Below are 25,889 nucleotides of genomic sequence, written 5' to 3' on the forward strand. Positions count from 1 at the left end.
TGCGCGTGCGCAGCCGTGAAGCGAAGCGAGAGGAACTCCAGATTTAGGACAGTAGCGCCGCATCAACGCGGTGCGCATGCGAAAAGAAAGGAAGCCGTGGACGGGCTCTTACGGCCGGTTGCGCATGCGCATTCCTACGAGCGAGGCTTGCGAAAGCTCGGGCGTGCGACCGAAGCGCACGTCAGGTCGGTGCGCATGTGCATTCAGCAAAAAAAAAAAAAAAAAAAACAGACGGCGCTTGAGAGCGGTTGCACATGCGTATCAGCGGAGCGAGGTTGTCGGAAGCTGGGACGTGGGACCGAAGCGGTGCGTCAGAGCGGTGCGCCTGCGCAGCCGCAAAGGGAGGCGGGAGGAAGCGAGTGCGTTTTTCCTCTTACGCTGCGCCATTTTGTGCTCAGAGCCGCCACGGCAGCGGGCGGCGTGTGTATGAGGTTGCCGGGCGGGTGGGGAAGTCGCGGAAGCGGGGATGGCGGAACCTGTGACCGAGCCGGGCGACCCCGGCTCTGGTCCGGTCGCCTCGGAAACCGGGACGCGGCGGCTCAGCGACCTGCGGGTAATCGACCTGAGGGCGGAGCTAAAGAAGCGGAACCTGGATACCGGCGGCAACAAGAGTGTGTTGATGGAGCGGCTGAGGAAGGTGAGGGCGGACCCGGGCACGTCACCGGGCCTCCCAGCCCGGGCCCCCATTCCGGTCTGAGCTGTCAGCCGCCGAGGGAGCCGAGGCTGTGTGACCTTGCCGGTCGCTGTCCCTCTGTGTCTCGCTTTCCTTTTGCCCCGGGGTTTGCACGAAGCCGGGGCTTGACGAGTTGCACGGTGGGCCGGGGCAGGTCTCCGTGACCTTGCATCAACTCCCTGCCCTCTGCCACTTTGGTTCACTCGTCTGGAGACTGTCAGTCAGCCTCGTGCTTGGCTCTCCCCAGGGCCTCTGCACAGTCCAGGCCGACCCCAGTTCTGGTCCCCTTGCCTTTTCCTGGCCTGGAGCCTGGTTGTCATCTTGGTCCAGCACGAGGTGTCACCTCCCCGCCCCACTCTGTTTTGTCTCGTGCACTTAAGCACTTGACACGAACTTGTCTGTGGAGCGGGGACCTTGAGGGTTAGGGCCTTGTGATTGGCTGCCGGTGGAAGGCGCCAGAATACTTTGAGTGAATATTGACCAGCTTGCTTCCTTCCCCAGCCCATGTTATGTTTTTTCCTCATTAAAAGTCAACGATCTTCCTCCCCGCGCCCCCCCCCCCTTTATTTTGGAGATCAACCATACCCCAGTCTGTCCTCAGACTTGCTGTGTAGCCCAGGCTAGCCTTGAGCTCCTAATCCTCCTGCCCCAGCCTTCCACATGCTGGAATTACAGGTGTGCACCGTCGTGGCAGGCTGATGATAGCCTTTTGAACCCCACTCAGCCCTTTGCCCTCCCTGAATCAAGGACAGGTGTCCTGCCATCCTCCCACTTCGAGTGATCATTTTGTGAATGGTCACCAGCCCTGCTTTGGGGGTAATACTTGGATTTGATGTATTTTTGCCAGTGCTGGGGATTATATCCAGGGCCACATGCTGCCAGTCATGCATGACCACAACCTGCTGGCCCTGACCCGGAAGCCTGGACTTTCAGCCTCCCTTTCTCTCTTTGGCCTTGAGTATGAAAGGGAGCCCGCTGTGCTGGGTGAGGCCCGAAGCCCAGATTGTGAGCACTTGCTGTCTGAACGGATGGCTTTGCTGCTAGAAAGAACAGCTTGTGCCAGGCCCTCTTAATAAATAACTTTGTTTAAAAATCCACCCTCTCCTGGCAGGCAGTTAAGGAGGAAGGACAAGAGCCTGAGGAGATCGGCATCAGCTGGGGAGCCACAAGCAAGAAGGCCATAAAGAGATGCACCAAAGGTACCTGCCTGTCTCGCTGCTGGGCCTGGGGAATGGGTGTCAAGCTGGGCTGCTGGCCTTCAGGGTGTCCTCCTACACACACACACACACATAGGCTGGCTGCTCCCACTGGACAAGGGGCCAGTGTCAGACGTGCAGGAGGAGGAGCAGGGCAGGAGCCAAGGAGAAGAGAAATATATGACGCAGACACCTCACGGGGGTGACGAGGTGCTGGGATACGCTCTCTGGTGTGCAGAGTATGTGCTCTACTCCAAGCCATGGCCTCAGCACTAGCGTGCTTTCTTGAACGATGCCACAGGGAAGTTCTCACAGCTATCCAGTCTGTTCATCCGAGGTGCACTGACATCAGGCTGTGTAGGATGGCTGCTGAGGAAGTGTAGAGAAATTCCTAGCGTTTCTGATGGCTGTGGTCTGTGTGTGCATGTATGTTGCAGTGTGTATACTTACACAGGCATGCGTGTGGCTGCCTTGGTGTCACGTTGTCCTCTTTGGTTTTTGTCTGTTTTAGGGTTTATTTTATGTGTGTGAGTGTACCACATGTGTACAGTGCCAACAGAGGTCAGAAGCAGGTCTTGGATCCCTTAGACCTGGAGTGGGATGGTCATGAGTCTCCATGTGGATGCTGGAAGCTGAAGCCTGTCCTGTACTTTTAACCACTGAGCTATGTGTCCAGCCCATCTACTTTGGCTTTGAAATTGGGTTTACCTGGGCCACCTTAGTGTTTGGCTGGGCTGCTGACCTGAGTCCTGGGGTCCACCTGTCCCCACACCCCAGCTCTGGGATTACAAGTGCCCTCAAACCAGTTCCTCACGTGGTGCTGAGGATTGAACCCAGGCCCTTAAGCTCACAGGGCCAGTGCTTTACCAGCCGGGCCATCTGCCCATTGCCCTGAGGTCAGTTTTTACCAGTAGCTTCTAGCAGGACAACTTTTCCTCAACACTCAGGAGGCTGAGGCAAGAGGATGGCCAATTCCAGGGAGGCAGAGCTATGGAGACTCTTATTACAAAACAACCAAGGGCTGATGAAATGGTTCAGCTACTAAAGGGGCTTGCTGCTAAGTCTGAGGAGCTGTTTGATCCTCAAGGGCCACATAACGGAAAGAAACAGCTGGCTCCCAAAAGTTGACTTCCGGCTTCTACAGGTGTGTCATACAGTAACTTTCTTATTTCAAAGCACTGGCCTGGAGGCCTAGTGACCCTGGTTGCATGTCACAAACATCTGCCTGACTGGACTCAAGCATATCAGGTCAGTGGGCAGCATTGTCAGATAGGCCTGGAGGAGGTGGCACTCTGCTTGGTTGAGAGGATGCCTCCATGGGCAGAGCTGTGCTGGTCCACTTGTGGAGGTGCTTAGGAGTGGTCTGCAGTGTGATGTGCTGGCCCTTGGCTTCCACGCCAGCGCAAGGTCCTGTGACGACAGGATGGAGTTGCCCAGGAGGCACTGACGGTTTTCTGAACACCGCTTTCTGGCAGAGTGGGACGAAGTTTCGGGAAAGTCACAGCCACTGCTTCTCAGAAGTGGGCGTGGCTCAAGCAAGGGGGTGGGGTGGGCAAGTGTTCACCCAGCATTTGTCCCAGAGCCCCCAAAACCAGGTGAAATCACTGACTGATGTGACCCATGCGAAGCCCGCGGTTCGTGTTGGCTGGCTAGGGGATGTGTTCCTTCAGCCAGTGTTCAGAGACCATCAGTGTGGCACTCCTGCTGGGTCCTGTGAAGCTACCACTTGCCACCACAGAGGGCCTGAGTATTCTGAGTCCCCTCCCACTTTCCAGCCAAATGAGATGCTGTAGGCACCATAGGGGTTATTTGGTCCTGAGAATTGAACCGTGGTCACCAGGCAATGCCCAGCCACCCAGCTGTGGACTGATTTTGGATTGTTGGTCAAAGACTTGAGAGTTCTTAAAAGTTGGGGTTTCTTTTTGTGTCTGTGTCTGTGTGGATCGGGGTACACATTCATGTAGAGGTTAGATCAGGAATGGATTGGCCTCAGTTGTTGCCCATGTTATTTCCTGGGACAGGTTCTCACTGCCTAGCTGACGTTTTTGTGTGTTCGTATTTATTTAGTGTGTGTATGTGCACACGCATGCCCACGAGAACATATACACACATGCAGTATCACAGTGCAAGTGCAGAGGTCAGAGAGGACTTGCTGCTCAGAGTCAGTGTTCTCACCGTGTGTGATCCAGGAATCAGACTCAGGCCGTCAGGCTTGGCGGCAGCTACTCACCAAGCCATCTCACTCCTTTTCTGAGTGTGGTGACCCACGTGTGGAATCAGAGGACAGCTTTATACAGAGGATTCTGAGGGCGGAACTTGGGTATTTGATTCCAGAGTCAGAGTTGGTAATGGTGGGGCATGGCATGCCATCAGGAAGCTGGGTGGTCACATTTTCATCCATATACAGGAAGCAGAGGGAGAGCGGAAGTGGGGTGAGGCTGGCTCTCAGCCTTCTCACAGTGACAGACTTCCTTCAGCGAGGCTCCACTTCCCAAAGTTCTCAGCCTCTAGGTGGCAGCCCCTTTACAGTCAAACGACCCTTTCACGGGGGGTCACCTAAGACCATCAGAAAACACAGGTAATTACGTTAGGAAGTAGCAACGAAAAGAATTGTATGGTTGGTGGTCACCACAACATGACGAGCTGCATTAAGGGGTCCCAGCATTAGGAAGGTTGAGAACCACAGCCTGAAGGGTCCATCCATAATCTCCCAAACAGCACAGTGACCTGGACACAAAATGCTCAAATACCTGACGCTTGTCGTCCACATCACACCTGGCAAGTGCTTTTATCTGCTAGCCTGGGACCACTGGTTCAGCTAAACTGTCTGACCAGAAAGAAAGCAGCCAGCACTTCTGTCTACACCTCCCTGGCCCTGGGATGAGCATGCAGACATCGCCACATCCAGCATCTACATAGGTGCTAAGGGCTGAATTTGAGCAGTTCTTCTGTTTTGTTGATGGTTTTATGACTTTCCTGGTATTTAATCTTTTTGGAGGTTACCTGCTGTGTTGGCATAGGGAACCAAAAATTGGAGGGACGGAAGGCCCCAAGGTCACAAGCGCCCACTGTGTTTCCACTGTGCTGGGTCATGAAGCATCCTGGGCACTTCATGTTACTGTAAGAGGCATCGGGGGTGTTGGGTCACATGTGCACATACACAAATATACACAAAAGCGCCCCCATGCCGAGGATGCTGCTCCCTCCTCTCAGGTCTCAAACTTTGATTGACCCTCAAGAACTGCCCTCTCTCCTTAGGGTGCAGTTAGGACACCCCTACAGAGTTCATTTCTTTCACAAAACCATTGATGGGACTCAGCTGACCACAGACTTACTGAGCTGTTGCCACAGAATTACGAGGGTGGGCCTGACTTGAGATCCCCAGCACCCACAGGAAACCCAAGTGTGGTGCGCATCCATAACCACAGTGCTGGGAGGTGGACACAGGAGGATCCTTTGGGCTTGATGGTCGACTAGCCAGGCAAATCAGCAGGCTCCAGGTCAATAAGACCCTGTACCAGGTAGTGACATTGCTAACAATTACAGGAGACACCCATTGTTGACCTCAAACTACCGCATGCATGTGCCACACAAGACTAGTGCTAAGTTGCAGGCAAGCACTTGTAGGGAGCAGAATGCAAGTGGACCCTGTCAGCAGTCCAGCGTGTCCACAGACAGCACTGCAGGTGTCCCACACCCTTGCCTGGGGTGATGGGAGGCAGGGACAGGCATATCTGAGTCTTCGTAAATAGGGAGTTCCAGACCAGCCAAGCATACTTTTTTCTTCTGTCTTTTGAGGTGTTTAGTCTGGGGTGGTTTTGAGATTTCCTAAGGCTTTTATATAGAACCTGAGCGCTGTGTTAGGATGATTGAAGTCTTGGCTTAGAAAGATACCCACCCAGACAAGATCTCTGCGATACGGAGGAATGGCTAACACCATGGAATTGTGTTGTCCCCTGTCAACTAATTCTGAGGCTGGCTCTGGACTCTAACCCAATTGACACTATTCTATAATTAGGACTCAAGATGGAGGAGGAGGGCTTCGAGGACAACAGCCTGGAAGAAGATTCCAGAGATGGGCAGGTGTGTTGGGCCTGGGGGCGGCACACCTTCCCACACCCCATGGTCTTGGTGACTGACATCCTCACTCCCCTCGCAGGAGGACGGGGTTGTGACTCTGCAGAGCTCACAGGACAGGGACACCATGGACACAGGTGTGCCAGATGGGACGGAGGCTGAGGACCTCAGTGAGCCCTGCCTGGGGGAGGGTGACACCGACGACCACATTCTTCATGCCTTCGGTGACAGTAAAGAGTACGTGGCCGCGCAGCTGGGAAGGCTTCCAGCTCAGCTCCTGGAGCATGCTGTAGGTAACTTGCAGCCACGTGTGCGCCAGCGGCCCTGGGGGCTCAGCATCAGGGCTGCCCAGGTCCTGGTAGAACCAGACCTGAGTTTAATCCCTCCACAGTCAGGTGCCGGTGGCCGTTGCTCTGGGATAGTGCAGGGAGTGCTGTGAACTCAAGGGAGAGGGGCGTGTGGGTGGCATGAAGGCTCCTCGGGTCCCAAGGGCTTTTAAGTGCTACGGAAACACACTCAACAGAACAGGCTGTTGTCCGTCACCTGGTGGTGTTGCTGTCAGCTCTGAAGGCCGGAGCCCAGCACAAGTCTGTCCCATGGGCACCCGCTGTTCTGTGCAGGCTGGCTTTGCATGGCGCTCACAGCTACTTGATTTAATGTGGTGGTGTGATTTCTTCCTGAGGGACTTGCTGGGACTCAGCCTTAGCTGAGGTCAGGGCATGTATGAACACCTAGTGGGTCTTGGATAAAATGGAGGAACTCTACTCAGCACAGTCTGAGTCCAAGTAAGGTTGAGGTAGCAGAGCTGAAGAGGCACCCGATTTCCACGTGTGGTGTGAGTCTCCCGCACTTAGAAATGGCTGGGGCAGTCAGTCCTCCCTCAGTCAGTCAGCACAGGGGCGTCTGCAGCCTGAGAGCTGCTGTTAGCCTCAGCCTGGAGTCAAGGGCGACTATGCTGTCTTCAGCTGAGCAGTCACGGTGATAGGTGCTGTGGAGGAGTGGACAGAGGTGCTCACTGCTCTGGCCTCCACGAAGTCATGTTCTGATTCATTTTTCCAGGTGAATGAGGATGTCTTTAAGACTCTGGAAGCTTCGGTGTCAGACCTCAAAGTAACTCTGGTGAGTGGCGTCTCTGTGTGGCTCTGCAGTGTGGGAGACAAGACTGGGAGTGTCTTTGTGTGCATCTCTGGGGGGGGGGGGTGCGCGCGTGTGTATATGCATGTGTGTACACCTGAGTGTGTCTGTATATGCATCTGTGAGTGTGTGTGTGCATCTATGAGTATGTGCGTGCATGTGTACATATTGTTTCTATACATCTGTATGTGCAGGTGTGCATCTGAGAGAGTGTGTGTATGTGTGTGTGTCACGTGCACTGGCTATTCACCCTGTGGCAGTTGCCTAAGGGACAGTTAGGGCAGCAAATGTACCTTAGGTCACAGTTCCCAGGGCTTTAGTCCAAGGTCAGGTGACTTGCTATATGTCTGAGAGGAGGAAGAATACCATGGCAATGGGAGAGTTGCTAGAGGAGACTGCTCACCTCATGAAGGCCAGGGGCAGAGACAGGCAGAGACAGTGCAGGCTCCTTCCCCAGCCGGCACCTTCCTGTTGTCTGTTCACAACCACCAGAGGAAGGAGCCATTGATAGGGCCAGAGCCCTTTGACCCAGTCACCTCCAAACCTTAACACTGTGGAACAGATGCTGGCTGGACCTGAATTTGGAGGCTGGTGTGTGGTTTGTGGAGGTACTGCGAGGTGGGGGCTGTGATCAGGACCAGAGAGCCAGGTGGCTGAGTGTTGTAAGTGCCTGGAAGGTTCCCAGAGAAATCCAGGCTTGGAGTTAGTGTGGCTGAGTTCAAGGATGAACTTGGTGTGGTGGTGGCCCTGCGGCAAAAAGGGGTACAGTTCCTGGGGTTCAGGGATGCCAGTGTTGGGGACTGTGGGGTCCCAAGACTGCAGGGTGTGGCCACCCTGAATGAACGAGTAGGCAGGCTTTCTTAAGTCCTGAGCTCAAGGGAGGGGACAGGGAGACACTGCCGTGCCCTTCTGTGTCTTTGCTACCTGGAAAATGGGGTAGAGTGGGGTTCAGTCTCAGGCCTGGAAGGTCACCTCAGCCTGGTTCACAGGAGTTTCTTCATGGGGCTGCTCTTCGATGGGAAGCGTCAATGAACGAGGCCCTGGCGACAGGTCATGGCTTCGGACTCATGGACAGATCCAGAGGTCCATGGCTTTGCTGTTGAGATGACATGCGCCCTTCTGTTCTCTCCAGCAGGCTGATGAAGGAGCCCCCTTGGAACCAGGTACTGCTGAGGCAGGCACACCAGTGCGGCTTGGCGCCCTGCTGCTCGCGCTTAAGTCCTGTCTGTTCTCCAGATGTGTCATGTAAACCACCCCCGTGGTGGATGGTCCCAGTCGCACATGATCAGAGATTGGAAACCCACTGTATCACCAGATCTGTGCGTGCTGTGGCAGCCCAAGGGCAGCCTTGGGGGCAGATGCATCACTTGCATCAGGCCATGCAGAGTGGCTGTAAGTGGCCACCGGGTGAGGCTGTGTGTCCACACACGAGACAGATCTTGTGATGCCATACTGAGTCACAGTCATGGGGTTGAGGCAGTTGAGGCAGACAAAGGCTTTGGTAGGGCACTTAATCCAGAAGCCACCGATGCCAGAAGACAAGTGGGTCTCTGCCAAGATGTTCATCCTGGGCCCCTCTGGACTGCAACGTTCTCACAAGCGAAGAGCGGCTCCAGTCGCCTTGGACTGTGGTGCTGGCCTCAAGCCTTCACCCTGGGAGCAAGCAAGCTCCTCAGTAAATGGTGACTGCCACGGCTGGCACTGTGGACATTTGGAGCAAGTCCGAAGACACAGATGTGATTGAAATTGAAGAAAGCTATGGAAGCTGCGCCGTGGTTGTGGGGAGGATGGGAGGGGCGCCTCTGCCCTTAGCACAGGCTGGGGGCGCCATGGCCGAGGGCGCAGGTAGGGTGCAGGCGCTGTGTAGCGGGTTTTCCAATCTCTGTGTAGCCAGCAGTTCTGTCGGTGTGAGCGGGGCCGCCGCGCCCGAGCCGCAGTTGTGATTGCTTTATTTCCCTGGTGATTAAACCTTGTGCCATTCTATTCCTGTTAAATCCGTAGAAAATGAGAAAATACTCGACATTTTGGGGGAAACTTGTAAATCTGAGCCAGTAAAAGAAGAAGGTTCGGAGCTGGAGCAGCCCTTTGCCCAGGCCACGAGTAGTGTGGGGCCAGACAGGAAGCTGGCGGAGGAAGAGGACCTATTTGAGAGCTGCGGACACCCGGAAGAAGAAGAGGAGGAAGAGCAGGAAGAGGAGCAAGAGGAGGAGGGAGATTTAGCTTTGGTCCGCAGCAGCGAGTCTGAGTCTCCAAGCACTCGGTGTCAGTGGAGCGAGGCAGACGCCCCGTTAGCAGTAGTGAAAAGGGAGCCGGTGAAGGTGATGAGCCAAGGTGCCAAGCGCAGGTGGAGGTACAAGCAGGCTCGACTGCGCCGGGGGCAGGCAAAGCTGGCAGGTGGAGGCGCCGGGACGGACCGCGAGCCTGTAGGGCTAGAGGAGCCAGTTGAGCAGAGTAGCACAGCTGCCCATCTCGCGGAGGCCGCCAGCCAGGAGCTGGCGAGAGCGCCCACAGCAGCCCTGAGCCCCGAGCCCCAAGATAGCAAAGACGACGTGAAGAAGTTTGCTTTTGACGCTTGTAATGACGTCCCTGCAGCTCCTAAAGAGTCCTCAGCCAGTGAGGGCGCTGATCAGAAAATGAGGTTTGTTGATTCTCAGTCCTAGACCAGACGCTATCTCCTTTCATTGTCACTAGTGACACACATGAGCTGTTTAGAGCCTGCAGTGGGCAGCCGCCGTGCTGCCCAGCACTAGCTCCTTCAGGCAGCTCCATGTCTCTGCGTATGGTTAACAGGTGATTGGTTTTCCCTTGCTCAACCTGACATGGTTGGGTTCTTAAATTGATGACCGGTATCGCCAGCTAGACTGAGTTGCTCTGTAGATCTGACACTGTATTGTTGTAGTCAGATTTTCCAACATAAGCTCGCAAAAGGTGTCTGTCAGTTTAATTTGAGACTAATTCCCTGGTAGGTATTCAGTTTTAGCACATTCTTTGAAATTAGTTCACTTTGGCTTTTCTTGTTGCAGTAACATTTGTTTTTGTCTCTAGCTCAGTTAAGGAAGAACAGGATATAAAGCCAGTCATTAAAGACGAGAAAGGTAGGCCTCCCTTGGTTGTGTTGCCATGTGGGGACCCGGGGAGGAGGTGGGCTGCAGGCTGCCATGTGTACCAGTTGCCCCTGTGCACGGCCCTTCCCTGAACCACTGTCGGGATTCTGAGCGTCTGTGCATCACAGGGTAGCATACCCAGACAGGAACACCTGCTCTGTGAGTGACAGGCACCTGCAAGAGCCCTTGAGCCGTCTTGCAAAGCTGTATCTGCCACAGGTGTTCCTCTGATTATTACTGGGGTATGAGCCTGAGGAATCTGTCTATTCCTGGAACCCCAGCGCTGGGGAGGCAGAGGCACGATGAGCTCTGAGCTTCGCTGCCCCACCAGTCCAGCCTGATCTGTGAGCTGCAGGCTCATTGGGCTGTGTCTCAAAATAAGGTAGAAAATGGGTGGTGCACGCCTTTAATCCCAGCACTCGGGAGGCAGAGGCAGGTGGATCTCTGTGAGTTCGAGGCCAGCCTGGGCTACCAAGCGAGTTCCAGGAAAGGCGCAAAGCTACACAGAGAAACCCTGTCTCAAAAAACAAAAAAAAAAAAGGTAGAAAATGAGGAAGACGTGGGATGTTGACCTCTGACCTCCACATGCACACAAACTCGTGGCACAGGGAATCTTGCAGCTTCTGCCCCATGTGGTGGCTGTCCAGCTTGGTGGATGAGTCTTACCTCAGTGGTGCTGATGACCTCCTCTCCCCAGGCCATACCAGCTGTAGTTCGGGAAGGAACCTGTGGGTCAGCGGGCTGTCTTCCAGCACACGTGCTGCTGACCTCAAGAGCCTCTTCAGCAAGCACGGGAAGGTAGGGTGCCCCACATCTGGCCACCTAGCTCTTGGTGTTCTTTTCCTCAGGTGTTGGTGTCTTCTCTCATGCTGAACACGGAGCTGGGGCTTATTGTGTGTTTGCCACTAACTAGACTCCCCTCTTGGTTTGGACTTGTGGCCTAAAGCTCATTGTATGGATCAGGCTAGCCTCAGACTTGCACCACCATACTCAGCTCCCTGCTTTGTTGTGCTTAGTTCTTGGAGTTGAACTGTCTCCCTCCTTCCACATGTGGAACAGCTGTGGTGACAGGCCTGTGCTCCAGAGTTGGGGGTGGAGATGAGTTGGTAAAGCACTCACCTGGCTGGCAGGAGGCCCTGGGATCTACACCCAGCACCACATAAACTGGACACGATCTCAGCACTCCTGAGGTGGAGGCGTGAGGATCAGAGTCACAGTCATTCAGTCATCCTGGGCACCTAGTGGGTTAGAGGCCAGCTTGAACTACGGAAGACAAGGAACACCCACTTGGTTCTGCTCAGAATGCCCAGGGTACCCCAGAGAGGCTGTTTACCCTCTCTGAGTCTAAGGCCGACACAGCAGGGCTGTGTGTGGTGAGGGAGCTGTTGGCTCTGTGTCCTTCAGCCTGGAGCATCTTGGAAACTTGAGCAGGAGAGTAGGTCCAACCTCTCACTAGTGCAGTGCGGGCTTCTCCACTTCCCCTGGGCACTTGGGGACAGGAGGGGAGACTGCCCTGCACTGGAGGGGTTGGAGCACTGGGACACACAGCTCTCTGGTCCCGCAGAAGTCATCATCCCTTGGTGCAGGCCTAGGCAGCTGCTCCACTCACAACAGCTGTCACACCCGCTGTGACAGGTGGTGTCATAAGACAAGCCCTGAAGAAGCCACTGTTGTTTGTGGTGGTTGGGTGCTGCTCTCCTCCATGCCCTGCAGGGTGCAGAGGCTGTGAGTGTGTCCCAGCTACTGCATGCAGCAGAGCCTTGAGAGCCAGTGAGCCTGGTATATCTGCATAAGTCTCAAGAAGGCCAGAGGCACAAGAGCAGCAGGGGCTGGGTGGGGGTCAGTCGGGTTTTTAACACAGTGGCCAAGGGTGCTGTGCCCCTGTCCCTGTCTGTCTGACTGAGCCTTTGGTGCAGCTGTCCCTCTGGCCGACTCCCTGGATGCTGTTGAGCACGAGGGTGTATGTTTGGGATGTCCTGTGTGCTGGAGTGTAGCCCCCTCCCCCAGGTTTCCTAGAGCACAGCATGATGCCGGTTCCTGCTGCTTTTCTAGTTAGGCTTGACATAGATAGCTCAGCAGCCTTAAGCCCATGCTCTTCCCCCCTCAGGGCTCCTCCCTCCTGCAACACAGGTGACTGGTGGGGACGAGGTGTCTGAGGAGAACAGCCTTGCTCTTCAACGAACTCATACACCCTGTCCAGCTGGGCTTGACTCCTGTCTTTGTTCAACTACCCACGACCTTTTTCTCCCAGCATTTTTAGGAGAGCACTGGGTTTTCTGGGCGCTGCTTCTCGTGCTCCTGTCTTTGAGGACTCAGCATTGTGGCCCTCATGGGGTTGAGGCAGGCACTCTTTCTGGTGCCCAGCTCCCACCTCCCCAGGCCTGGCTGGAGTCCGGGCTTTTGTTGCGTTCTGGTAGCTTCTCTTGCACTTTGTTTCCTGGACTCTGCTTTGTAACACCAGTCAGTCTTTCACCTCCAGACGTGGGTCCTGGTGAATTGAGGGTTCCTACACTTTCCCGACATGCTGGGCCACTTCTTGCCTGAGCAGATTCTGGCATCTAGTTTGTGGCGTGTCACCTGTGCCTGTTCACAGTGCACCCTGTCCCTATGGGCCTGTGTCAGCTGTTGGCTGTTCTGTCTGAGCAGTGAGTGACCTGCCTCCCGCAGGGCCTCCCCCTACCTGAGAGGGGCCCCTGAACGCCAGCCTCCCTGTGCATGGGTCAGGGCATTATCATCCAGCTCAGAACCTCTGCAACGTCAGCTCACCTTTAACCTGCCTCAGTTTCCCTTCCTGCCCATGCCCTGGAAACTCCAGGCATAAAGTGAGCGATCCGGATGCTGTGCTTGTGTCTGGGTCTGCAAAGCATCGGCCTTTCTCTGTAGTGCAGTGACGGCCACCCCCGGGCAGAGGAGAGGGCCTGGCACAGAAGCTGCGGCCTAGTGGGGGTCACCTTTGTGTGAGGTCTGATCAGGCTCCATACCTCTCCATGTGACACTTGACTGGCTCTGCGTACTGTTCGTCACCATGAGAGCTAGCTAGCTGCTGTGCCCTGACCAGTGGGGGTTCTCTAGGACCCACAGGGTCACCAGGGTCACCAGGCAGAGCCCAGTGCTGAGGATGGCAGCAGTAGGTGTCTGGTGCTTGGTCCTTAGTCAGCCTTGTGGTCTCGTGACAGAGGCCAAGTGTGTCCTTAAACCAGTGTATCCTTTCCCTCGGAGGTTGTCGGGGCCAAGGTGGTCACCAACGCCCGAAGTCCTGGGGCTCGGTGCTATGGATTTGTGACCATGTCCTCGTCAGATGAGGCCACCAAATGCATCAGCCACCTGCACAGAACCGAACTGCATGGAAGGATGATCTCTGTGGAGAAGGTGAGGTGCCTGCTGTCGCCACCCACAGCAGTGGCAGGGCTGTGCCCCCCCCAAGTCACCACCACCCCGTTACATTCTAGGCCAAAAACGAGCCCTCCGGGAAGAAGTCGGCAGACAGGAGAGCTTGTGACCTGAAGGAGAAGGTGCCAGGGCCGGACAGGCCTCACCCTGTGGAGATCAAGATGGAGAAGTACAGTGACGTGGCGGCCCTCACCCCTGGGTTCCAGTGCCCTTCCAAACCCCCGCTTCCCAGCTGGTAGCCACAAGGCAGTGCAGTCCCTAATCAGAGCCCAGAGCCAGGTAGCTGAGCAGCCCCCCCGTCAGGCTCCATACCTAAGCTGCGGCAGTGCGGCTAGAGCGGCCTTGTGGCCAGCCTTTACCTCTTGGCCGTGAGAACATCAGACCTGGAAGGGCTTCCTGGGCTGACATCCAGATGTGCACCAGATTTGCCAGCTCACAGCCCCTCCTAACAGATGTCACTCATCACCACGTTCATGCAGATGTTAAAAATGTCCCAGGCATGCTGCACATCCCCATGGCAGCCTGCAGTGCCTTAGCGCTTTTGGAGCCAGGGTCTCGGGAATGCTCTTGCCAAGGGACGTGGCTTATGTTTTCAGCTGACATAGACAGACACAGGCCTGGCGAGTGCCTGGCAGTTTGTGTTACCACTGTTGAGGGTCTTTGGCAGGAGGGCTCCGTGGTAGAGAAAGTGGTTGTTAGGTGTCACATGGGTGATGTTAGGGTACAGGTGGGGCTGGGCTTCAGAGCTGCACAATGGCTCCCCAGATCAGTGGGGAGCACTGTCCCTCAAGTCCCCCAGTGAGGATGGTAGCAGTGAACCAGAGGGCTGAGAATGAGGGCGTCACTGGGACCATGCATCGGGCCCTGCAGTCGGCCCTGTGTGGAAGTTGTGGTCTCTGGGGAAGTGCCCAGCAGCATAGGTGGGGCCAGCACTCACTCTAGGAGGCTCCTGGCTGTGGCTCTGGCTGGGTGTGGCAGGTGGCACGACTATGCCCTGCTGATAGGGCATTCCGAGGCTTATTCTGGTGGTACCATCTTGGGACATGGTAACAGAAGAGTGGGTTTTCTCTGCTGATTAAAGTATTACCAAAAATCGTGGGGAATCCCAGCAGAGTTGTTACATGATGCCTGGGAAATCAGGGTCCCCTCTTGGGGCTCTGAGTCTCACTAATAAATAAATGCATTTAAGAACAGACACAAAAGCAAGCCTGAAGGTGACATGTTAGAGTCTAAAGGGAGAACCCAGGGCAGGAACACTGGAGATCTGCAGCTGCCCGGAGGAAGGAGAGTGGAGAAGAGTAAGGGACCCAGAGCGGCAGGAAGTGTAAGAGCACGTTGAGGCTCTGGCCGGCACTGTAAGAGGCAGGGGAGAAGAGAAGCAGCAGCAATGTGCTGCTCTGTGGCAGGCCACAGGAGGCAGATGCAGCCCATCCTACAGCTCCGTAGGGATGGGGCTCTGGGAAGGAAGAGGGCCATGGCTGAGTAAACATGGTGTATGCCTGTGTATAAGAGTCTAGAAAGTATGGGGAGCAGATGAGGCCAGGCCGGGCTCATTCTCTGGGCTGGCATCATGGACTCTGTCCTGCTTGTCAACATAGGGGTTACTTAGCTGGTGTTGATTTATTTAGAGGTCATATCTCACCTGTGGCCTAAGCTGGCACAGAACTCAATCCCTCTGCTTTAGTCTCCCAAAAGCTGGAGAGATGGGCTTATCCACTACACTTGATTCAGATTACTTTTCTGTGAAGTAGCTTTAGGGTGAGCAGGGTGGCTCAGCTGGTAAAGGTGCTTGCTGCCAAGCCTGACGGCCAGCATTTGATTACCAGAATCTCCACGGTGGAGAGACTGGTTCCTGCAAGTTGTCCTCTGCCCCCTACACATGCACTATGAGTACACCCACACAGAGAAACAGTAAATAATTTGGCTGGGAATGTTGTTCAAGCCCTGACTTCCATCCATAGCACCGTGGAGAACCAGGTATGATGGCACATGTCTGCCATCCCAATGTCAAGACAAAGACAGGAAGGTCAGGAGATTGAGGCCAGCCTGGACTTCATGAGTCTCTGGTTTAGCTGAGGTTCTGGGGATCCAACAGCACTCTGGCTCTGATACTTCCAGCTTTTAGGCCACCAAAGAGGTGCAGGCCTCAGATCCTCCCCTTCGCTGGTGGGTGGGGCCAGCGGCTCCTGTGGAGGTCACCTGGAGGCTACAGCTTACTGTTTTCAACAGAACTGTGATCAAGAAGGAAGAGAAGTTGGAAAGAAGAGAGGAGAAAAGGCCGGAAGACATTAAAAAGGAGAAGGATCAAGATGAGCTCACACCAGGAGCTGCCAGTCGGTCTCGAGTCGCCAAATCAGGTGAGCCGTGTCTTGGACACCAGTGGAAGGGGTGGAGGCATAGCAAGGGGGGGGGGGTCAAGGGCGGAAGGCAAGCAAGATTTTCCACTCGCTGGGTTTTCTCCTGTGTCGTGGATAGGCCACAGTCACAGACCATGTGATAGAAAAGAGGTTTCTAGTCTTCAAATCAGGCCTAGTAGCAAAGGCCTGTGTCACCCCCCCCACACACTCAAAACGGTGGCAGGGAGATTGTGATCAAGGCCGGCTTTGACAGCCTAGTGAACCCCGTCACAAAACCACAGCATCAGGTGTACACCAGACTGAGGGTGGGTGGAGTCCAGGGTAGGCACTGCCCACACAGGAGGAAGAAAGGGAGCTTGCTCCACAGGAGAGGGCAGGCTTGGGGCAGGCCTGGGCCTGGGGCTGTGTGCAGTCGGGTTCCTCCAGGCACCTGTCCTGTCGAGGGCACGGCCCATGGCCTAGAGCACAGGCTGCACTCAGAGCTGGCCAGGAGATGAAGACAAGCCGACGCCGCAGCTCCCTCCCTCCCTAGTGCTGAGAGAAGAGCGGGTTGTACCGGTCACTCCTCACCAGCAGCTTGAGACAGTCCTCTCAACAGAAACTAAGAGATTAAAGTAAAGCTAAAAATGCCAGTCATCTTTAATCCCAGCACTCGGGAGGCAGAGGCAGACAGATATCTGAGTTCAAGGTCTGCCTGGTCTACATAGTGAGTTCCAAGATAGCCAGGGCTACTCAGAGAAACTTTGTCTTGAAAAAAGTAAAATGAGCCAGGCAGTGGTGGCTCAGGCCCTTAATCCCAGCACAGGTGGATCTCTGTGAGTTCGAGGCCAGCCTGGTCTACAGAGTGAGTTCCAGGACAGATACCAAAACTACACAGAGAAGCCCTGTCTCGAAAAAAATAAATAATAATGAAATAAAAGGAAAGGAAATTACAGCTTCTCCATGTGTTGAACCTCCCCAGAGACACCATTGTCCAGGTGCTTACAGCCCGGGCCTGCAGTGCAGAGATGCCCAGCCAGCTCCTTTGGGACAGAGGGAATATCCCTGCCGTCCACACAGTGAGGAAACATGGCCACTGTTGGGTGATACACCTGCCACGGCCACACTCTACACACACTTGTGGGGGCTGCAAGGCTGAGCTGTAGCCCACATGCTCACTGTGCTTTCATGCAGGAAGCAGAGGCACGGAACGTACAGTTGTAATGGACAAGTCCAAGGGTGAGCCCGTCATCAGCGTGAAGGCCGCAAGCAGGTCAAAGGACAGAGTAAGTATTGATAGACAGGGCTGGGCTGGGCCCGAACTCATCTTCTGTCCAGGGACTGGGGCATGGACAGCCTTGGCAGAGATGGGCCCATGCGGCATGCTACAGTGTAACAATAACATATCTGTTTCTGCTATTGGCCTTGTCCTTGGTAACACCAGGGTGGTGTTTGGGCCTGCACGACACTCTTCACCCTGGAAGCCTCTACCCAAAAAGAGCCAGGCTGGCACACTGTGTGCCCCACCAGGCACAGCTAGAGTGCATCCAGTGACGAGTGCAGGAGGAGTGAGGGAGCATTTGGAAGCGCCTGGAGCTGCCAGGGCTGTGTGGCCTGGGCCCTCTGAAACCCAAGTACAGTCCTAGAGCCAGCAGCTGCCCGCAGAGACTGTGGAGGGGCTCTGATCTGTGCAGCTGTGCGGGGTGCTCACACTGTAGAAGCATGGCAGCGGCGGCGGGAGCCCCTCAGCGCATGACTCAGCATGGCTCAGCTTCGTGCCAGAGCCCTGCTCCTGTTGTTGTTCCCCGTTTACACGTGTGCACCGCCTGTGGAGCAGCCCAGGGATGCCCTGGGCTGGAGTTAGAGTTGTGAGCTGCCAGCCTAGGTCCTCTGAATTTAGAGCGCTCTGGTGGTTTTTAATCAGACGTGCCGATGCCACCCTCAGGGTCTGTGGGGTTTTGGCCAACCCTGGGAGGACGGCCAGGCAGTAGTGGCACCTGCCTTTAATCCCAGCACTTAGGAGACAAGCAAGCCAATGTCTATGAGTTCCAGGACAGCCAGGGCTACACAGAGAAACCCTGTCTCAGTAAAGCAAAGAGACAGTCACAGGGACAGAAGAGCTGCAGTCTGAGCCTAAGGTGCGGCCTCCCTTCTGACCGGAAGGTCTGGCTTGGCACTGCTCCATCTGTATCCTAGGCTGGCCTTGAACTTGCAGTCCTGCCGCCACCCCCTCGAGTGCTGATGTCATGGGCGCATGTCCTTACGGGCAGCTCTGTAAGATTTAGAATAGGCTGGTTCAGATGTCCTCAGGCCTCTGTCACTGCTTTGTGGTGAAAACCAAAAGCCCAGTAGTCAGGAGCTAGGCAGGATGGCGTGTGCCAGGCTGACTGCCAGGCTCACGGTGAGACCCTGGTGCTCTGCACACTGCTCAGCTGACCGAGCCACTCTGGTCAGCAGAGCTCCAAAAGTCAAGACCGCAAGTCGGAGGGCCGGGAGAAGAGAGAGATCCTGTCATTCGACAAGATCAAGGAGCAGAGGGAGCGGGAGCGCCAGAGGCAGCGGGAGCGCGAGATCCGGGAGACCGAGCGGCGAAGGTGAGGGGTGGGGGTGAGTAGTGAAGAGCAGTGACCCTCAGAGCCAGGGCCTGTTCCTGGCAGAGCAGGCCAAGGCCTGGCTCTGTGGAGCCCTAGTGGGGAGGGCTGGACTTGGCCGATTCGGCCGCGGCGTCTGAAGTCTGCATAGGGGGCACAGGCCGAGCATGGGCAGCGCCGAGGCCGCCGCCTGCAGTGTGGGCTGACAGCCACCTGCCTGCAGGGAGCGGGAGCAGCGGGAGCGGGAGCAGCGGCTGGACGCCTTCCAGGAGCGGCGTGAGAAGGCGCGTGTGCAGCGGGAGCGCCTGCAGCTCCAGTGCCAGCGCCAGCGGCTGGAGCGCGAGCGGCTAGAGCGGGAGCGGCTAGAACGCGAGCGCATGCGTGTGGAGCGCGAAAGGCGCAAAGAGCAGCAGCGCATTATGCGGGAGCGTGAGGAACTGCGGCGGCAGCAGGAGCAGCTGCGGGCTGAACAGGAGCGGCGGGCACTACGCAGACCCTATGACCTGGATGCTCGGTGAGTGCCAGGCCCCGTGCTGCCTCCCCGTGGAAAGCCACATGGTGCAGTTCCTTGACCAGCCCTCTGTGCTGTGGCCACCCTGCCTGGCATCCTGTGCTCAGGGCAGTGAAAAGCTGTGGAGAGGGCAAGATGCTGCCGGCCCTCAGCCACTGGACAGTCACTGCAGGCATGCTGAGGAAGCCTGGAGGAGGCTCAGATGCCTGCAATTCCCATCGCTTTCGCACGGTCCATAGGAGAAGCTGACAGGGAGAGGGAGGCATTGGGGCCCCCAGTGTGGTCTAGCACTGTGCTCACCCGGTGGTACTGGTGATAGTGAGCTCCCAACAGCCTGCCTCCATCCTGAGGTGACAGCGCCATTGGTGACTGGGTTGCTGCTGCTGCCACCTTGAATAAAGTATTTTTGCAAACTGCAAATCAGGAGAGAAGACAGCTACTGGCCTGAAGGGAAGCGTGCAGCCGTGGAAGACAGGTACCGAGACTTCCCACGGCCGGATCACCGCTTCCACGACTTCGACCACCGGGAGCGTGGCCACTACCAGGAGCATGTCATAGACAGGTCAGCTCCTCCCCTGCAGCTGCTCCCCACGGTCACCAGGTGCGTGGCAGGTGGGTCCTAGTGCTCTCTGAAAAGCTGCTGGGACCTCCCCAGGACAGCTGCAGGTGTCACTGGGGAACCCCAGGCACCCCGTGCCCAACCCTCAGTGACCTGACTACCAAGGCCTCATGCCTCCCAGAGGATCTCAGGTTGGGCCAGTTGTTTGGCCTGGATATTCTAGAGGAGGAAGCAAGTTGTAAGGGGTAAGAGGTCGCTGACCTTGCACTCCTGGGGCTGCCACCACACTGCAGTCCCCTTCTTTTCTGGGGTCTTGTCAGGGCTGTTCCTCAGACTTCCCAGGCTGTCTGTATTCCAGACCATCTCACTCCTGCCCATTGTAGGTGCAGGGCAGCTCTCCCATTGCCCCCTGTTCTGCCCTCACTCCCACCTCCAGAGAAAAGCCTTCCACCTACCACTCCAGCCCTGGTGTTGTGTCCTAGCACACAGGTGCTGGGGGGGGGGGGGGGGCAGAGACTTCTGACTCCACCCACTCCTACACTCGGCCACACCAGCGCCCTGTTCCCTTTGCAGGAGAGATGGGTCCAGACCAAGAATGGAGGACCTCGATGGGCAGGTGAGTGGCCCTGCTGTAGGGGGAAGGAAGGGGCAGCTGCTCCGTTCTGAGTTCCCCGGTAGAGACTGTCAGCGGCTCAGTGGCCACTTGCTGGGGAGCCTAGTGTCTTTGCTCTGGGGACCTCCGTGGCAGTGGCAGCTTTGCAGCCCATGGGGAGGAGGGTCCAGGCTGTGGCCCTCCGGTTGAGCCGGGTGCTGGTGCTGGGTGCCATGAGAATACAGCGTGGCCCCTGAGTCTCCAGGGAGGAGGTGAGGTCCTGCGGGGTGGACTTGGGTCAGGACAGGGCTTTGAAAACAGCCGGTCTCCTGGGGTCCCCAGAGCGTTCCTTCGTCAACAGGAGACCTTTGGTGGGGTGTGCACAGGCTGAGCTGCCATGCTAGCCCTGCAGAGCTTCCTGGTGGGCACGTTGGCCACCCGGCCTTGTCTCGGGTACACGGGCTTTAGCTCGGTGGGAGCAGAGGCTCGATGGAATATTGAAGCTGGGCCCTGTGTGTGCATGGGACCAGGAAAGACCCCCGTCTCTCCCGTGCCCTGCTGCAGCACTACCTAGATGACCACCACAGCCATGGAGGCTCCCTCGAGCATCACGGTTGGGACTACTCCCGGGACAGCTGGCGTGGCTACAGCCTCGACAAGAAGGGGAACGAAGGCCAAGGGCTGCCGCCTCCCCCCAGGTAAGTGTCCTCTGCAGGAGGAGCCTGGGATGAGCTGCTGACAAGGGGACCCCCTGGAAGGGTGGGAATCTCCACCCCAGCAGGAGCACTCGGGCTTAGGTGGTTTGAGGTGGAGCACGGACTGGCTTCCAACACTGTCTGATTGCAGTCCCTCACTGGAGCCCATGTTAGTGTTTAAACTGAAAAGCCCATGCCACAGCAGCCTGCGCTTCACCCACCCGGACCTTGCACCCACAAATCCACCTTTCTGGTTGGATTCCCCATCCCGGATGCTTCCCGTCTTGCAGACATATGCTCACACACTTGTGACCCTTTTTGTCTGGATCTCACTGAACACTGTCCTTGGGATCCCCTCCATGCTGGGGTGTGTTTTGGGGTGGTGCTCCTGTCCACCCCAGAATTTCATACTGTGCACACTGCCACTTTCTCCCCACTGGGCCGTGAAAGCAAGGAGTGCTGTGCCCCCTTTCAGCTGTGGGTCATGTTGCCAGCATGTGCGCCCATGTGTCTGTGTCAGCGTGTTCCCACGTAGTGGGTAGGCCCAAGTGTGGACCCCTGGCCTGGCCAGGACCACCGTGGCTTCTTGTGGCCTTACTGTGTGGCTGCCTTGGTGGTGACTGTCCTTTCCCTGATGGTGCCTGGCATCCTCCTTGCCCACCTCTGGCCCATCTTTGAAGGCGCCCTGCAGTTGGGCTCACATATTTCTGCTGTGATGGAAGCGAGTGGGGATAGCCGTTGTCTCCTTCTGTTGGCAAAGGGTCGGCAGAGACTGGGCAGAGCACCGCTCACAGCTGGAGGAGCAGCAGCAGGTTCCCACCTGGCACGGTGCTGCGGACACAAACACAACAGGCCATGAGCACATACGGTGGCGAGGTACCAGGCGGCTACAAGGGGCGGGTGGACACTGGGTCCACAGTGCAGGCAGAGCCCACAGAGCGGTCTCTTGCAGGTGCTGAGCGGGCCCTTGCAGGATCTGGGCATGCACATGTGGCAGCAGGCCGGGGTGGCATGGCTGGGTAAGAAGCTGCAGTGCCAACCACTGTCCCCTCCTTCCTCTCTCCCTCCCTCTGCATGAGTGCACACTGGCTGCTCTGGTGTTCTGAGTGAACTGTACAGGGCCCTGGGCTCTGCAGGGTGGCACCTTGTGGGCACCAGGCATGACCCTTGCAGACCATCTACCTTTGTTCTAGGCAAAGCAGCTTTGTACACGGTGGACATTCCCAGGGCCACGTGGTGCCCGCTGGTGGATTAGAAGATGGTGGTGTGACCAGCCAGGACCAGAGTGGCAGAGTCCTCCACCCCCACCTTCACCCCCACTTCACCCGCCGCTACTGAGCCCTGCTCTAGACCAAACCCTGCTGTTCCACACAGGCAGAGGCTGTGGCCCAATCCACCTCACACTTGGGGCGCCGCCAGCAGTCACAGGTTCTGCTACGTGTCAATGTGAACTCACTCTCCTGGTGTTTTTAATAAACACAGTCCTATTCTGCCGTTTGTAAGACAAGGTTTCTGTTGTCAGGCATTCCATACCCTCCAATGGCCCATTCCACCCTGCCCAGCTCCTCTGCTACAGCTGTGTCCCCACACTTGGCCCGTGCTCAGGGTCGAGATCGTCTGCCCCTCAGCTCAGTCGTGGCGGAATTGGAATCTAAGCCGGGGGCGCTCTGTTGCAGACCTGCCTCTGGCCGTGAGGGTGGGGTGACAGGGTCCCTTGGCAGGCCGTATCTGGGCTGCTGGGAGTTTTCTTTGTCAACCGCTGTTGAGGTGTCCGTGGTAGCTGGCCTGCAGTGCCTGAGAGCCCCAGGGCCTGCAGGGGTGGCCGCAAACAGGGTTTGAGGGACAGGGTGTGGTGGTGAAGGGCTGTGGCATTGGGGAGGGAGCAGCTGCAGCGCCCCCAGCTGCCTTTCCTCATCTAGGCCTGGTACAGAAACCCGAGCTGCCTTTCCCAGCAGCCTCCTTGAAAAGCCACAGTCTGATGGGGGCAGGAACTAGGTGCCCGGTCAGGCACTGCCAGCCAGGCTCTGGCTGAAGGACCACCCTCCTCCACATCCCTCCCCACCCCTCTCAGCTCAGGTGTGAGAGTATCCAAACCCCCGTGCTGTGGAACAGGGTTGAGAGGTCCCTGTGTGGTGGCTGAGGGTTGTTGGATCAGGTTTTCCTGAGCAGTTGACCCCACCACACGCTGGCTGGGAAGTCACTGGGTTCTCGGAGCCAAAATAAGGCATCCAAGCCTGCCTTGGACCATTTCTGAGGCCAGGATCCCATCTGTCCTGTGTCCACCCTCCAGTGCTGGGTGGCACCAAGCCCACCTCTGTGTCCCTTAGCCTGCCAGAGCCCATCTTGCCACTACATCTCAGGCCAGCACTCCCCTTTCACTTGGCTCTGCTCACGTGGGCACCCTGCATTGCTACACCAGACCTTGGCCTGGCATGGTCTGTCCCCAAGGCTGTATTTGGTCCCCTGGAATGGCTGGGCTAGCCTTGGCTCAGCTCTATTAAAGAGTGGGGAGGAAGGTGGGATGTGCTCCTTGTTGTACTGGGGGCTGCTGAGCGCATGAGCAGTCCTGCTCTAGGCAGTGTTAGTTCCCATGTCATCCCAGCACCAGCTGTTCAGGCCAGCCTGGGCTAGCCGGGAGACCCTGCCTCAACCAGATAGGACAGCAGACGTTGAGCCCACAGTGCTCAGTGGGAAGCCAGACACAGGTGCACACGGCAGGGCCTGCTGCTGAACACCGCAGCCTCCCCCACAGAAAGAAAGCGGCATTGTGGGTGCTGGGAGTTGGGAGAGGATTTGTGGACCGTGGATATTGGTTTGTTGTGCTGAGACAGATGGAATCCAGGAGATGGCGTGATAGGAGTGGCTACCCGAGCTTGAGAATGAGCTTCCTGCCTCAGTCTTGTCCTAAGGTGGCAAACTTCATGTTTGGGGTAATGTTGAAGGGGCCCACCCTCCATGTAGGACAGCTGGCCTCGAACTCACAACCCTGCCCTCCTACAGTGTGTGTCACTACACCTGTCCTGCTTGCTGGAGGACTTGTTACACTGCACAAAAGGCCTATGGTGCCTCAAATACAGCAGGTGCTTAATAAATGCTGAGAAGCAGACGTGCTGGGCTGACCTGTGCCTGTATCCTGTAAGCCCTGCCCACCCCCATCCCGTCACCTGCCCCAGGTGTGGGGTCATGATGAGGTACCTTGAAGCAGAGGGGACATTTTGCCCTTGTGTGACACCTTGTACAGTCCACTTTTAAGACATGTGATCCCTGGGTGTGGTGGCACACGCTGGAGTTCAAAGGCCAGCCTGGACTACAAGTTCAGGACAAAAGAAGACACCTAGGCCGGGCGGTGGTGGCGCACGCCTTTAATCCCAGCACTCGGGAAGCAGAGCCAGGTGGATCTCTGTGAGTTCGAGGCCAGCCTGAGCTACAGAGTGAGATCCAGGACAGGCACCAAAGCTACACAGAGAAACCCTGTCTCGAAAAACCAAACAAAAAAAAAAAAAAAAAAAAGACACCTGACAACACTGGTCAGGTCAGTCACTGGCTAGTGACACAGACAAGTGTGTCACAGCCCTCAGGGACACCAAAATCAGTTAACACTGGTCACTCAGGCTGGTGACACACACGCTCCCAGGAAACCAGTCACATGACCCAATCCCTGTTTCCGTTCAAACAGGCTGGATCCCCTGGCCAAAAACAAATGTCACCTGGTTTGGAACAAGTATTCATGAACCTGCCCCTTGAGCTTGCTGTATCCACAGTTCTTTATGGAATTGACCTGCATCACCTTGTTCCTGGTCTCAGCTTCTTCATGCCTACCCCTTTCCAGATATCTGTCTGTCACTCTACCCCCTGACCATGTCCCCAGACCCTCAACTAAGGGGTTCTAGGCAGGGCTCCACCCTGACCACGCCCCCAGCCCCTCACTGGGAGATTCTAGGCGGGGCTCCACCCTGACCACGCCCCCAGGCCCTCACTGGGGGATTCTAGGCGGGGCTCCACCCTGACCACGCCCCCAGACCCTCACTGGGAGATTCTAGGCGGGGCTCCACCCTGACCACGCCCCCAGACCCTCACTGGGGGATTCTAGGCGGGGCTCCACCCTGACCACGCCCCCAGCCCCTCACTGGGGGATTCTAGGCGGGGTTCTACCCTGACCACGCCCCTAGCCCCTCACTGGTGGATTCCAGATGGGGCTCCACCCTGACCACGCCCCCAGCCCCTCACTGGGGGATTCTAGGTGGGGCTCCACCCCTGACCATGGCCCCTGCCTCAAGTTACTTTTTTAAGGATTTATTATGTATACAGTATTCTGTCTGCATTATCCCTGCAGGCCAGAAGAGGGCACCAGATCTCATTACAGATGGTTGTGAGCCACCATGTGGTTGCTGGGAATTGAACTCAGGACCTTTGGAAGAGCAAGCAGTGCTCTTAACCTCTGAGCCATCTCTCCAGCCCCTATTCTTTTTTTTTAAATTGAAACAAAGTTTCTCTGTGTAGCTCTGGCTGTCCTGGAACTCACAGACATCTGCCTGCCTCTGCCCCGAGTGCTGGGATGTGCAGCACCACCGCCCAGCTGAAACTTAAGTTTTTCATACAATATATTTTGACCATGGTTTTCCATCCCTTGGATCCTCCCCTTCTCCCTACCTGCTGAACCTTTTTTTTTTTTTTTTAATACCAGGCACAGAGAAAAACCACAAAGTTAAAAACCAAAATGTACAAGTAAACGACCAATAAGCCAAAAAAAAAAAAAAAAAAAAAAAAAAAATCCCAAGCAAAGCAAAATAATACCATTAGGTTCGTTTTGCACTGGCCAACTACTGGGCATGGGGCCTGCCCCGAGGCGTGGTTAATAAACCCAGTACACTTCACTGAAGAGACCGCTTTTCCTTCTCTGCGGGTGTCAGTTGGAGACAGCTTCTTTCGTGGGTGGGAGCGCCAGTCCTCTTCCCTGAGTGTGCCGCCGTTCTTGCGGAGTTCATACGTGTGTCAGTCGGTCCTGTTGTGTCTGGAAGACAGTTTTCTTGG

The 25,889-nt window shown here is 56.2% G+C and overlaps 1 protein-coding gene across 5 annotated transcripts; it reads left to right on the forward strand.

Moving 5' to 3' along the window:
• Positions 1-268: 268 nt before the first annotated feature.
• Positions 269-22,365, forward strand: LOC131900839 (scaffold attachment factor B2-like). 5 transcript variants are annotated; one of them, XM_059252180.1, is made up of 21 exons: positions 269-637; positions 1,785-1,872; positions 5,888-5,952; positions 6,029-6,235; positions 7,006-7,065; positions 8,213-8,243; positions 9,082-9,718; positions 10,126-10,175; positions 10,882-10,982; positions 13,404-13,553; positions 13,634-13,743; positions 15,804-15,931; positions 17,105-17,196; positions 18,365-18,504; positions 18,725-19,015; positions 19,437-19,574; positions 20,145-20,187; positions 20,728-20,861; positions 21,619-21,734; positions 21,811-21,877; positions 22,052-22,365. In XM_059252180.1, exons 1-21 carry the CDS (start codon positions 467-469, stop codon positions 22,194-22,196), a joined length of 2,964 nt encoding a protein of 987 aa, XP_059108163.1. In that variant the 5' UTR covers positions 269-466; the 3' UTR covers positions 22,197-22,365. The 5 variants fall into 5 exon arrangements, with proteins under 5 accessions (XP_059108163.1, XP_059108165.1, XP_059108164.1 ...); XM_059252182.1 differs by having other exon boundaries at positions 8,216-8,243; XM_059252181.1 differs by having other exon boundaries at positions 273-637; positions 18,368-18,504.
• Positions 22,366-25,889: the final 3,524 nt, after the last annotated feature.

Source organism: Peromyscus eremicus, unplaced genomic scaffold (assembly GCF_949786415.1).
Source record: "Peromyscus eremicus unplaced genomic scaffold, PerEre_H2_v1 PerEre#2#chr22_unloc_1, whole genome shotgun sequence".
NCBI lineage: Eukaryota > Metazoa > Chordata > Mammalia > Rodentia > Cricetidae > Peromyscus > Peromyscus eremicus.